Genomic DNA, 14259 nt, shown 5'->3' on the forward strand with positions numbered 1-14259 from the left:
AGCAAGATAGTGGTCCGTCACCCCTCGACGTCATCCGGCCAGGATCAGTAGCGATTTGAGTTATATGTACCGTATATATACTGAAACATGCCTGACTGAAGTGCAAAATGTGTTAAAAAGTGCTCAGCGCAATGAATCAATGTAATCATATATTCACTATTATATTCAATATCTTCGCCACTGACTTATGACATTGGTCGATCATTTTCTTCCAAATCAAAATTTCTATGCCTCCTTTTGCTTTGTGTTGCCCAGAAATAACTGTTTGTTAAGCTGTAGCCTGAGGTACTCACTCTTCAAACATTTTCAAAATCTGTATGAAAAAGAAAAAGCCTAGTGATTTACTTTGCTAACAAGGCCTAAGTAACATCTTGGCATGAGGAGTTCTGTTTGCACCAGGACAAGTGTTGGAAGAAGAGATTTTGCTTTATGACACTTCTTAGGACCCAAGTAGCTGCCACTGCCCTGTTAAGCTATAGATGAAAATGAATATATATGATGTTTTGAATCTCATGTAAGACTCTGAGTTTGCCCTGGGCCTGACTGATCCTACTTGGCCTTGTAGCCAAAAAGTAACTGATGTTTACATTTGGCCTACGGCAGACCACGGGCTTAGCTGAATTATACCTGAGTGTTTGCTCTGGGGCAGGTGTCACAGGCGGTAAGGCCTAGGGGAGGGAGGAGGGTAGCAAGGCTTACAACCAAAATTCAATATCTCAGAGGAACAAGACACCACAATAGAGCCACTCCTGACAATGCAGAAACCAAACAAAATCATGTTTCGTAGACGGGGGAGGGGCTAAGAAGAATTAGGCTGAACAAATGTAGAGATTTTCTGGATAATTAACTCTAGCAGTTTTTCCCCTGGCTAATACAGGGGTCAGTTGGGGACTTAAAAGAACGAGAGTGAAACGCCACCGCCAGATCCAAAGCCTCTGTGACTTTCTGCCATTGCTGCTGCTGCCTGCTCTGTTCAGAAACGTCACCGGGCTTAAGGATAGCCGTGAGGCTAAACACTAGAGGGATTTGCTTAGGTGGAGGGCATGGGGATTTGGGCCACCGATCTAAGCTCACCTGTACATGGGCTAGCCTAGAAAGACACAGGATTACGTAACGCAAAATCAACCTGGCCTCGGTGACTTGCCAGAATTTGACTGATTAACCTACAAGAGAAATGGGTACACTAGCCTGGTTCCAAAAAGCAAATTAGTAGTGATCTGAAAACTGTCACTGTCACATAAATTTAGGTGCTAAAATATGCAAGATCTGGGAAGATTTAGAGTACAGAATGGAAGGTTGTGTGACCAAACTAGTGATCATAATAAGTTCAGATCAGAAGGTTTATGAATATGGGTACAGGAGCTAAAATGATTGGTTGTTAGGCTATCAATCAAATGTACTCACCTGGAGGTCCTTGGAGCTTGGCTTTTTTCACTGTAAAACCAAAAAAAAGAAAACAATGATTAGCTGTAAAAAGGTTAAGTAAACCAGTTCATTTTGTATCCACTGACATGATATCATGTAATTTCGCTTTAGCAGTACTTTATTCATAAGTTGATTGACAGATAGAAAGGTGATGTTAATTCAGATCTTGGAGCAAGTACAACCAGGGAAGAAAAACAAGCCATACATGCTACATTATTTGGGCATGGGCACTGCCCAGCCATGGGGAAAATGGACAGGATCTCGTGTTATTGTGGCCTGATGAATTCATTGATATGCAGACACACACGTGTTGATGAGTCATGACACCTGAATTACACAAACACATCAACAGCCTCACATGTTTTGTCGTTCATGAGAACAAGAAAACATGTCTAGTGTGTCACGAATGAATTGATTCTTTTTGTGGGCAGCACTGGCTGAAATTTTATGAAAATACAAACAGCCAAATGTTTATTTGATCATTTAATGACCCATTCTGCCTATTTTGGCGGCTTTATGATGAGAAAAACTAGTAAACTTAACACTGTATGTAACTCATGACTTTATCATGAAAATAGCTTACTCTTCCTGCCCATTTCACATTACTCTTTAACAACTCTTTCATATTAACTCTCTCAACACAGCACTAATCTTTTTCAGTCAATCTCTTGACACACAATCCACTCCCATACAAAGGCAGCCCATCCAGAAAACCTCTCTGGCACCGGGCCCATAATCCTAACCTCTACTAGAGCAACATCTTAGAATTTAGATTAGGTTTACATGTGCAATTTTATTCTTATGCAGTTTTTACAGTTGTATATTTTGGGATCCTCAGGTATTCGTCACATTTAAATATCATATCCCATTCATCCCAATAGCTGTTAGAACCTCATATTCATACACTGGTAACTAGGTTATGTCAATATTCGCTGAGATACTAAGGCATGAGAATTCTTTATCCTAATTAATCTTGGCTTTCACAGTCTATTCAGAGTAATGTGTTGTGGCAGCGGTGTCCAAACATGTGCCATGGAGTGCCAAGAGTCTGCAGCTTTTCCTTCCAACCGAGGACTACACCAGTTGATCGCATTAATTAGTACCTCCTCTCTGGTTGAAGGTGTGTTAATCAGTGAAATCACTTGCTGTTGTGGCTGCAACCTGCAGACTCCTGGCCCTCCATCGCACATGACTGGACACCACTGTGTTATGGCATGTACAGTATATGGGAGTATTTGTATCATGAAGATACAGTACATAATATAGGCTACACTTTGTACAGATTAAGACCCTAAATGGGATATGAGTATCTGGAAAACTGTATACAGGTTAATAACCACATTTAACCCCAGTTGAAAAATGCCCTTCATTTGAAAGACACCTAAGCATAAACACTAAGCTTAATACTATAAAAAAAAAACATACAGACAATGCTGCATCACAAAGCACAACAGCTGGTAGCTAACAAACAGCCATGAACAATGGCCAAGACTGGACTGGGGCAGATGGTTAGTATGATAGCAAAACAAAATGCTAAATGGCTGGCTACAACAGCCATGGTCTTTTCCTAAAACCTCTAAATTTTGGATTTGAGGGGGGGGGGGGGAACGGTTTGCTGGTGCATTTTGGTTTATTTTTAGACTGTCCAACTTTAGCCCTTTGCTTTATCTATACAATAATGGTTATGGGATTGTGAAGTGCTTTGTAGGGGATTAATTGTGATTGCGGTTGCAGGGTTGTGTGTTCAGGCATATACTAAACCTCTGGAGCCTGGGATGGCAGATGGGCAGGATTGGATGATGGTAGCGCAAATGACATGTTTTTCATATTTGCACGTAATATCCCCTCTCTTCCTTCTGTACACATTTAGAAAAAAAACTAAGGGGAAGAAGGAGCTACCATTTGTACTGCCTTCTTTGTTGTTTGAAACGTTGCTGTTGATTATATGGCTGAATCAGAAAATCCACAGCAAACATCAGTGACCCTAAAGAAAGAACAAGCGCTGGGTGTAGTAGTAATAGTAGTGGTTTATTTGTATATTTAAGTTAAAGAACGCATATAATTGCAGGTACATGCATGTTAGAAAACTTTTTCTAATGTTGACCTTTTAGTGGACAGCAAAGGGAAACAGAGAGGAATTCTTTATCATAAAAAAAACACACACAATTTGTCCCTTCTTCCGAAGCGTTTCCTGTTTTACATACCTCGTGTGAAGAGGAAAGGGAGCAGTGGAAACGGAGGGAGAGGGAGAGTGTGACTGTGTGAGTTTTCTTGTCTTTCCACTGAGGCTTTTCTGTCTCATTGTCACCGGGGCATATGAGCTGGCACAATGGCCTTATGTCCCAATTTGCATGACGTTATCTGGGGCAGCAGTAAACAGTGCAGAGGGCAATAAACCACGGGGCCATTATAGTGGAAACCGATGCTTATCATTCCCTGTATTGGGCCCTCCGTGGCTTCAGAGGCTGTTTAGCTCACTATTTGGCAGGGCCAGTTACGCAGTTACCCTATCAACCTGCCAGCTTTTTTAATCATATTTGCTGTGTACTCACCTGATGACTTATCACATGGTTGTGACTTTTCTCAAACAAACTCACAACTCATTCATTAAATTTATCATGAGGTATCAACAGAAGGTTCAGCAGCCAGCAAGGTTAAAGAAGCTAAATGTAAGGAATTGAATTAAAGTGTTACTGTGCTTTGCTCATGCTCAGCTATCACACATAAGGCCGTGATCACTTTTTTGAATGTACCTGCAATTTTTTTTCCCAATTGTATTTAATGGTTTGGTCACAGCAGGTGTGCGTTTTTGGACCCAGCACGTTTTGGGGCGCTCGCCTGGGTGCTACAAGTTGAACATGTCTCAAATTTAGTCATGTCGTGTATCACGTTATGCAAAAATAGCCCTTAAAAAATATCCAGGCTCTATCTAGGTAGACCTCTTTGATAAGATGAGGAGGATGTCATGTACTCACATCCTTCCAGAACAGGATAACTTTCTCTTGTCCAGTTTTATTTTCAACAACGTTATCCCCTTTGTTACTTCAGGTTAGCCATCTAAGGATAGCAACGAGAATGATGTAACGCTCCTTGTGTCCTTTGAGGTCTTGCTCTCTCTGTTACTTTTGACGCGCACAGTTGTGCTTTGCGTTTGAGCATGAGAAAGAAGCCTCCTATGTGATCACAAATGCATTCACACTGTAGTAGTTTAAAAAAGCCAGTCTATTTCAGCTACTTTACAAATTCAAAAATAAGAAATTTGAAACTGTCAAACTTACTGGGAAATCACAAATAATCCTATTAATATTATTCCAACAAAACAGTGAAATGCAACAAAACTGCATATCATAAGGTCTACTTTTGTGTTCCTACTTAAAAGCCAAGGTGACTTTTGACAAGCTCAACATCTGTTGTAGAAATATACATTTGAGGATGGCAAAGCTGAAATATTTCCCCTTTCAACATAACTTAAATTTGCTTTTGCAGTCAACCTCGGTTTACGGTTTAAGGTAGCCTCTCAATGAAAGTGAAGGATATCCAGTTTTCCATCTAACTAGTGCAATATAGGATAATGCTCCCTGGGACACTGGCCTGGCTTGTGTCCACCTTAATTAGCTCTGTGGATTTGCTCTCATTTAAGTAGGGCTGCATAATATTGATGAAAACTGGTTGCAAACTGGTTGCTACGTTGCTTGCAATAAAATAATACCTTTAATAAACTGCAGCCTCCTGGGAGTTGGAAATTGCAGTAATCAATATTGAATATTACTCATGTATTTATCATTTTATTTATTTTTACTAATTGTACTGACCTATTCAAAAGCGCTCAATATTCATATTACTATAGGCCATTGGTAGACAAATGACAAAGCTCTGCTGGTTCCCAAGTACTATGGTTAACAAACTAACATGGGCCGTTTTAAGTAAACTGACAAACTGTGGAGACTTTTTCCTATAGCGTAAGATGCCTGATAATATCCAACTAAAATTCAAAAGCTCAAGGTATTTAACGACATCACTGATGGTTCAGGCAGAAAGCAGGAAGGTAGGAACAGGAAATGATGTCAGAACCTCCCACTGCTAGAGGTGTAGTGTGTTTCCGCTTTGTGCTGGCTGTTGGATCTGAATGAGGTGGAGCCTGTGGCCAAGCAAGCCAGTGAAAGAGGGAGAGAGAGAGAGAGAGAGACCAACAGATGGCCAGGGGATTACTCCCACAATCTCTAAGCGCTCTCTCTCCCTCTTTCTCTCATAATTCCACTACTCTGCTTCTAGCTACACTCAGCCACTCTGCCTGCAGTCTTTCACAACGTCCACTCTGTCTCTTTTAGTAGTACGGGGCCACTCTTTCCCACCCAACCTTTATATAGGCTAGTCCTTAATGTCTAAAAATGATTTCCCCTTGATTTCTCTACAACTGTCTCTGGAGCAGAGCCAATGTCAGCCAAGCAAGCTCCAAGCAAATATGGTTGATTTAATCATGCGTCCAGTGTGCTCTTAATTCATGGCTTGAACATTTGTCAGGCACACTGCTCTGGAGTGTGCCGCAACAAAGAACAAAGAACTACTGCATTGAAGTACTTTCAATTGAGGTGTAAAACAAATTCAACCCCATGTCAATAGCGCAATTAGCATACAAAAGCCCTGATGCTGTCTAAAAAAAACCTCAGCCTGCAATGAAATCAAGGTTCCATGCTAGGTAGTTTGGTGCCGATTCACCATCACCAACCAATTTGTGCAGCAGAGTACCTGTGCGACCTTCATTGCCAACATTGTACAAAACCTTAAGTATCAGCCAATATCAAGTATCGATCCGATTCAATACTTTCACTGAATATAGACTCAATCTATTAGCTAGTTTGTGGTTATTGGGCAAAAATGAATGGTATTTAACCCTTATTTACCCACTAAGGAGATCCAGATTAACATTCTTGTGATGTTTTTTTCAAAAACACAGCTTGCTTTAATTTCTTAGATGTCACACAAACATCCTAACAACCCTCCATCACAGTTTGGTTTTACTCTGCTTGCTCTATTCAGAGAACAAGCTCCAGCGTAGTACTGGGCCTTATGGATGAAATGAATATCCCTATAATCGTAAGACATTATTGAGATAACGACATGTGTGAAAGTGTCGTCTCTGTTGGGTGAAAATCTGTATAGATCTCCAAAATGTCAACTTTTTAGGAACTAAACTGAAACTGAAAGGGTTTCATGAGCCCAGGATGTCGGAGAATCCCATGAAAATCACCAACATTGGAGTTATGAGGTTTTCGCAGACAACAGAGATATGCAAAATCACATGTTAAATAATGAAATCGATGGTCATATAAAGTATGCGCAAACTCTGTAGGCTGATTTTCAAATAATAATCCCTAATTTGTTTCAAGTCTAATTTTGTGAGAGATTTTAATTACTCTTTGGCGTTTATCATTAATTTAAACAACAGACTATCGGATCATGATAACTCTATATCATTGCTTCATCACGATGTGATTCTATTGAAACATGATGAACGATAATATTGACATATTATAATATATTGACAGCTCTACTCCAGCGTGTTTTACACACTGCTGAGCAGATCATTGTCTGTCAGCTGCCCTCCAACAAGGAACTGCTTGACACCAGGGTGATGGAAAGGACAGGAAACACTGCCATCAACCTGCCCACACAGGCAACCATTTCCTTCAAAAACTTCTGGGAGACCAAGACCACCCATCACCACAGAAGCCTCTTCCTAAGAGCTGTCACCCAGCTTCCTCAACTAGCCCTCCTACGACTGCCCCTTCCAAGTTCTCACAACCTCTGGACTCATTCTCAACACCATATATATTGTACTAATTATGCAGTACCCACAGCGACTTTCCAGTCTCAGGAATTGTGTCTATGTTCAAGAACGCCCATGTGGGTGAATAAAGTGATTGCGTATCTTTTTATCTGACAGAAGCATCTGTACACCTCCAGTACTGGGGCATCATGGGGTCCATGTGAGCCAAGTGTCCACTCAGCCTTGCCCTGATCCACAGCGGGGGTCTGGGTAATTCTCCCCCACGTGTCCACGTGTAAGGGCAACCACTTATCTGTTGTGTAAAGACATCGCCATGGAGATGAGCCTTCTGTACTGGCAATAAATAAACAACATTGTCAAGCTGGACTACCGGGGGAAGGGATGAGTCATAACATCAGCCAATCACACAACCATTGCCTTGTCACCCAATTCTCTGTTATCTTTGGGCTTTCTAACTCCTACCAGCTTTCATCTGCCATAACAGTAATCAATAAATGGATGTAGTGCAAGCTCTACAGTGAGGAGCCCCATTTAGTGCAATAACTCTCGTATATTAGAGCTATTAGGCTGAGCTTTCTTAAGTAGAAATGGGACTTGCCGTTTTGCTTCCTGACCTTTTCCCTGCCAGAAGTCTTTCTCTTTCCTGGTTTGGGTTGGTGACTAACACTAAACGCACGTCACAGCATCATATTCATCCTACTTTAGCTTCTCTGTCCATTTAGTTAGTTTTACAGTGGATTTTTAAACTTGATTTATTACTTCTAAGGATGTATCTGGCTCCTAATTACAGCTCAGATCTTGTAACCTCTTAAGAGCCAGAGTGCAGCCTGATCCTCAGACAGGGCCCTCATAGGTATTGGAAAGTCTAAGCTAAAGACTTCAGGTGTCCAGGCCCCTAGGCTTTGAAACACCCTGCTGAGGTAACTCAGGCTGGCATTTTAACCCTCTCAGTATAGGATATGAGTTAAGGCAGATTTATAGTTCGGCCTCAAAGTGTCACCATAGGTGTCTACAGTGCCAGTGTGATCTGCAGAGGCTGCCGTCATAGCTTATGTGCACCAAAAATGTAGGCCCTAACTGTACGTAGAGACCACAAGAACTGTGAATGGTCCACCAAGCTGTTTCGCTCTGTTGTTTTTTCTGTGCTTTGATAGTACGGAAGTCATAAAAACTTGACACCGCCATCTAGCGTTTCAGCGGTCTACATGTAGAAACACCAACGCAGAACTATAAAATGTTTGCACCGCCATAGACACCGCAAGCCTTGGACGTGGAACTATATTTCGACAGTAGCCTCTATAGACCAGAATGCAGTCACAAGACATGTTGCGTTTTAAATAAGTGGCACGACTTGCTTTTTCTCAACTGGAAAAACTCTCGCTCCGCTATCACTCTTTCCACCTACACATATAACCCACAGCTGAAAGCAACACGTTCACATCCCTTCTCTGGGGTTGTTGAAAGTCACTCTGGGAAACATATGAAATCACTAACAACACCAGTTCGTCCAAAAATAACACCTCGAATGCATTGAACATCATAAATTGATGATATCTAACAGTGTAAGAGTATTAGAGGGTGGATTTTTCCTTTAAAAACCCAAAAGATTGAAAGAGAAAAACACAAGCTCCTCTATGTTGCTAATATTCGTGCCACATCTGAAAGTCTACAGAGTGTAAAATCAAAAGATTTAATCAGTCTTCAAATATATTTCAAATACTTAACATAGATACTGTAGTTGCTTTTGTGTTTTTGTTTTGTTTTTTCAATTAATTGGATTTGTCATAATGACAACATTACCTAATGGCAAAATCTAAGTTGTGATAGTCATTATTCAACTTGGGAAACTTTGCAAAGACATTAAAGCAACTTATGAGCATGACAGAAGGTGGTGGCTTGACTGTGTAAACAGGTATGGGTGGAGGGATCTGAATGTTATCTTAACATTATTAGGCTTGTCTGTGATGAGGCATGAGTCTGAAAACCTGCCTGTGTTGTGCATCAATCAAAGAATCAAAGAGAGGGAGGAGGATGTTAGAAAACTGTCAGTAGCTCACTCATACACACCTGGCACAAAAGGCGTACTAAGAATTTCTTAAAGCTACAATATGCAAGTTTTGGACATAAAAAAATGGATAAGTAAATATGATAAATCAGTCTGTGTCAGAGTGTGACCCAGAGTGTGACCCTGTGTGTACATATACGTAAATCCCCCGTTGCCTGAAATTGGTTTTGCATTGGTTTTGTGTTCGGGATGTTTTGGGGTATACACCATTTGTCTGTGTGGCCAGCGGTAAGTTTGGCACAGGGAAACCATAGCAACAACAATGGTGGAAAGCAGTCAGAAACTAGAAAATGTGCTCAGTAGAGCACAGACCTGCGCCACGTCTGACAACACCCCGCAAGGAAGTCATGCACCATTTGGTGATGTGCCACAGCCACCACCACGCCCCCTTTTGGCCAATCGACATGAAAAGTTAATCAGATCTTCCTTGGCCCATAGCCAGCCTTCATACCAAGTCTTGTGCAAATCCGTACCCAACTTTTTGAGATATCCTGCTAACAGATGGACGGACAGACAAACACTACGCGGGTGAAACACTTGGTGGAAGTAACAAAGAATAGTGAGGCTACAGTAAATGTGTGGCAGAAAAGAGTGTTCAAAAACAGCATTGTTTTTTTTGTTGTTTTTTTTCCTGCATTTGTTGTCTGCTCCTTCGCCTGTGGAGGCTTTACAGATGCTGGTTAACTCAGCCTCAGGCTAGATGCTGTTTCAAGGAAGACAGCTTATCAAGATGAGCGACAAGTGCTGGGGCGGGGACTTGACCAGCTGAGGGGGAGGAGGGCGGGACTAACCAGACAATTCCTGTCTCAAGACAAAAAGTTGCATATTGTAGGCTTAAAGAATGACTAATGTACAAGTTTCATCCAGACTCCTCTGTCAAGACAAGTTTGCTCACTCTCTGACTCTAATGCTCAGTGATATTTCATGCATCATTTCTGTAAGAAGCCATCAATTTGACAAAGAGCCACCAAGCAGATAGATGGTAATCAAGCTGCCACTGGAAAGGGTACTTCAGTCCAGAATGGAGACTGACAGATATATTAATACACTGTTATTATTGACAATAGTGTCCTTTCAAAGATAAATGGGTACTGCTATATTCTGACATAACTTGACATTTTGGAACAATTCCTTAGACTTATTTTACACCAGACCTTTGGAAAAGAAATTCTGCATCTACAAAACCCAGTGTATTTAAGTGTTTCCAAATAGTATTTCAGTCTTGAGAGGGCTATGATTACGTTTTATGTGACATGCCAATGTATTTTTGTGGTCAGCATATCCTGTCTAAGATAGTTTTCACAATGTCTATATTTCTAGTTAACACAAAAAAATAAACTTTATCTTCAGATACAGGTTCCTACTTCCTCCCCAGCTATCAATTTCAGATACCAAAAATCATTAGTTCAGCATCCTGAGGAAGGTAGTCTTCAAAAGTTTTAAGTCTTAAAACACTATTCAAGGGCTATTTTCAGTATTTGCACAAAAGTATATGAAGTAGCATAAACATAGCAGTGCATAAAGGTCAATCAGCATGATACAGCATTAATGTTATGAAAGGCATAGAGTCTGATTGTCATAGGAAACAAAGCATCATATGGCGGCTCAATCTAGCCACATCAACACAGTTATGCTGCAGCTGGCCTACTACTGCATTATTGATGTACACTGAATTTTTGTATTTAATCATTTTGTAATATTATTATATACATATTATTAATATGTATTATTTGTTGTCCATGTGTCCTGAACACTATGTCATAACACTGGCTGCAAAATAACGATAATGTCAATGTTGTGAATGTAAAATCACATTTTTCAGAAAGAAAAAGGAAAACGAAAGAGCAAGAAAAGAAGAAAAAAAGGCAAACTAAAATATTTTATCCCAGGATAAAAAACACTTATGCAAATGAGTTAAGTAAGTATACAGCTTTTAGCCACTCTGTGCATACTGAAGCAGGCTGTGCAAAAGTAGTATTACAAGTAGCTTGATAGAGGGAGATAGAGGGATAGAGAGTGGGTCTCTCTAGCTCTCTCCACTACCTTTATATAGAAAACACACAAACTAGTAATTAGCAATAATAATAATAACACAACCTAATTATACTCTTTCAACAAATATATATTCACTGGTCTTTTAAAGCTTGATTTGCTCCTACTCTGTACAATATGTAATGGATGATTGTTCCATGCACAAATAGCTTTATACATTACAGCCCGGCATGAAGCAGCCTATCCCCTAAATACTCATCTGTTATGATAACTTTGCCTGTGAAAGAGTAGGTTCTTATATTGGATTGATGAAACACAAATGTTTCTTAAAGTAAGACAGAAGACTACTGTACATGTTAATCTATTTTATACTTTCAACCATGAGCCCGATGTGCATTTTATCTACATCTAGCCTACATCTACATATATGTACAATTAAGAGTAAAGTCTGCAGCTCCACTTTCAGCTGGCTGCAACTTTTTTCTGTCTCTTTTTTTGCAGCACTGGACCAAAGTGCTGGGCACTGGTCTACTTGTCACAGATCTGGAGATTGCTTAATGTGCTTTGGTTGTTAGAGTAAGGATTCCCCAAACTTGTTCATGTCAAACAACCTCTGACTGCTGTGCTTTAGTCCACAGAGCCTCATTTGATAAAGGCTTTATTCCATGGATGCCCATATGAGAAATTGTTTGTATGCTTATACTACAGGTGACAGAAAAAAGTCATTCTTACACATTCTCCTCTAAGTTTTACAATGAAATCAAACCCTCATTTTGCTGGGGACCCTGGGGAACCCTCTGAAGGACCCTTGAGGGTCCCAGGACACCAGTTTGGGAACCGTTGAACTACAGTACCTTTTATTGATAGACATGCCTCTGCTCATCTTTGTCAGACAGAGTTTGTCAGACAGAGTGAGCTGACCAGTCTCCCCATCTTTCTTTAACATGCTCTATTACTGTTGCCTTCACAGAGATGGTTAACTTTGTTCATCTTTCAAGTCAAAATTAAAGTTAAATAAAATGGTCCCTGATTTTCACACATTTAATACCAGTTTGATGTTGCTCACAATCTGTAACTCTAATTCTAAACTATATTGTTGTAAACTGATAATTTCAAAAGTTCAAATTATGCTAACAGCTGCTGTTTGCTCATATTGTGTGGTATCTCAAGTCAGCACACAAGTCAGTGGCAGCTCTGAGTTAACAGCTGGTACAGTGCTGGTGGCTCTAACAACATAAGGATAACATAGTTATAAGATCAGACTCAAGTATTAATCGCTTTCAGTTCAAAATACTGGAAGAAAGCAGCTTTTCAACACGGAAAATCACGGCGGACAAATGTAAAACTTCTCCTCCCTGGGGGGTATCTAAACCTGTTTTGTAGGATTTCACAGAAGTTATCAGTTTAAACTAAATCAAACTAAGGCACTTTACGTCTCAAACTAACCTCGCTCACGTCTTTTCACCTGTCGTTTCCAACCGAAATGAAGAAAAACTTACCTCTTACACACAGTAAAGACATGGCAAAAGCGCTTCCAGCAGCGACAAATCCAGTAGTTTCACAGTTAGCAAAGGCTCTCAGAGGAGATTTACTCTGTGCGGTAACATTATAATGTCTTTTAAATTAGTTTTTTTCATCGGCTTCTCGTCGGTTTGTCTGTTTACAGGTGGTTTAAAGATGCTGGACTTCGGCAGAGAGCAACAGCCCCCCGCCACGGGCACGCCATGACTAAAAACTCTCGTTAGGTTAAACCTACGAACAACCTGAGGGCACCGAGATAAGAGGGCGGGGCCGGCATACTTGTTACTGGCGTCTGGCGTGCCCAATGAGGTTGCGGTACTGCCGAAGAGGGCGGGGCAGGCTGCAGAAATCTGACCAATCAACGACAACGGTGCCGCTCTGACAGGTTGAAGGAACAGGTGGTGACGCACAGCTCACAGACAGACCAAACACTGTTATAAGACCCTTAAAATGAAATGTAAAGATTTCACTAAGTATTTTGAACGCAGTGTGAACTCAGTGAACTTCATAATTAATCTCGATTGATAAATTTCGTATCCTTAAGTAAAAATGTTCTATTTCCTCTATATGTGTTTCTGATTGATTTTATGTTTTTAATACGGTCTCTGGAATATGTAAGAAAAGTGTGTCTGCTGTTAATTATTACAACAAACTATTTCAGGATGTATCTACTTAATCTGGTTTAGCGCTATCCTTGTTTTTATTTTATGTATAGATATTATTTTATTTTTTATAATTTGCAGTGTGCGTACTCATATATTTATCTGTTCTTGTTTATTTTTCATGCATAACAAATTTTTGCCAATACAGGTGAAAGAAAAAAAAAGAAAAGAAAAATGATCATAATATTTCTGCAATAATCCCATAGGGAGTGTCTGTGGTACTAAATAGTAAGTTTATAGTGATGGTATGGTATGGTATTTTTATATATACTGTATATATATCTTCAATGGTATCACTATAATATTCCCATAGTGACTTATTGTGAGTGGATGGTACTGAATGAGTTTATAATTACTTCATACTGTATAGTAATATTTTATCTCCTATGATATTATGTGCTTTTATTTTTTTATTTTTTTGTTTTACCTATAGCAGCTGCACAATATTTGAAAGTTTTTCTGTGATATTTGTATACTGATGTGACATTTGTATACAGATGTTGTATATCACTTATATATGTACTATATATATTACTTCTACTTACTTCTTCTACTTATTATAAGAACTACAGTTCTTTTTCCATACAGAACCATATGATTGTCTTTGTTTTGATTATTAAAAAAAAACAACTTTTGGCATATTTGTATTGCAGCCTAAACTCCAGTTGGCTTGTTCACCACCTCACCATTAGAAATCTGTCCCAGTGGGGCTTCCTGTGTAAATTGTATTGTGCTCAGTGAAGATCTTCTTGATTTCACAATCACATCTAACTGAAAAACATTACATAAATAAGAAAAAAACTGTC

At 39.8% G+C, this 14259-nt stretch overlaps 1 protein-coding gene across 1 annotated transcript in view; it reads right to left on the reverse strand.

The window, feature by feature from the left end:
• Window positions 1-12938, reverse strand: part of unc13bb (unc-13 homolog Bb (C. elegans)) — an 85689-nt gene extending 72751 nt beyond the window's left edge. Inside the window, exons 1-2 of the mRNA XM_078285953.1 lie at window positions 12770-12938; window positions 1405-1434 (exon numbers count right to left, since the gene is read on the reverse strand). Coding sequence (XP_078142079.1) covers window positions 1405-1434; window positions 12770-12791 — 52 coding nt within the window. The 5' untranslated portion in view covers window positions 12792-12938. The remainder of the gene's footprint in view (window positions 1-1404; window positions 1435-12769) is intronic.
• Window positions 12939-14259: the final 1321 nt, after the last annotated feature.

This window comes from Centroberyx gerrardi, chromosome 2 (assembly GCF_048128805.1).
Source record: "Centroberyx gerrardi isolate f3 chromosome 2, fCenGer3.hap1.cur.20231027, whole genome shotgun sequence".
Taxonomy (NCBI): domain Eukaryota; kingdom Metazoa; phylum Chordata; class Actinopteri; order Beryciformes; family Berycidae; genus Centroberyx; species Centroberyx gerrardi.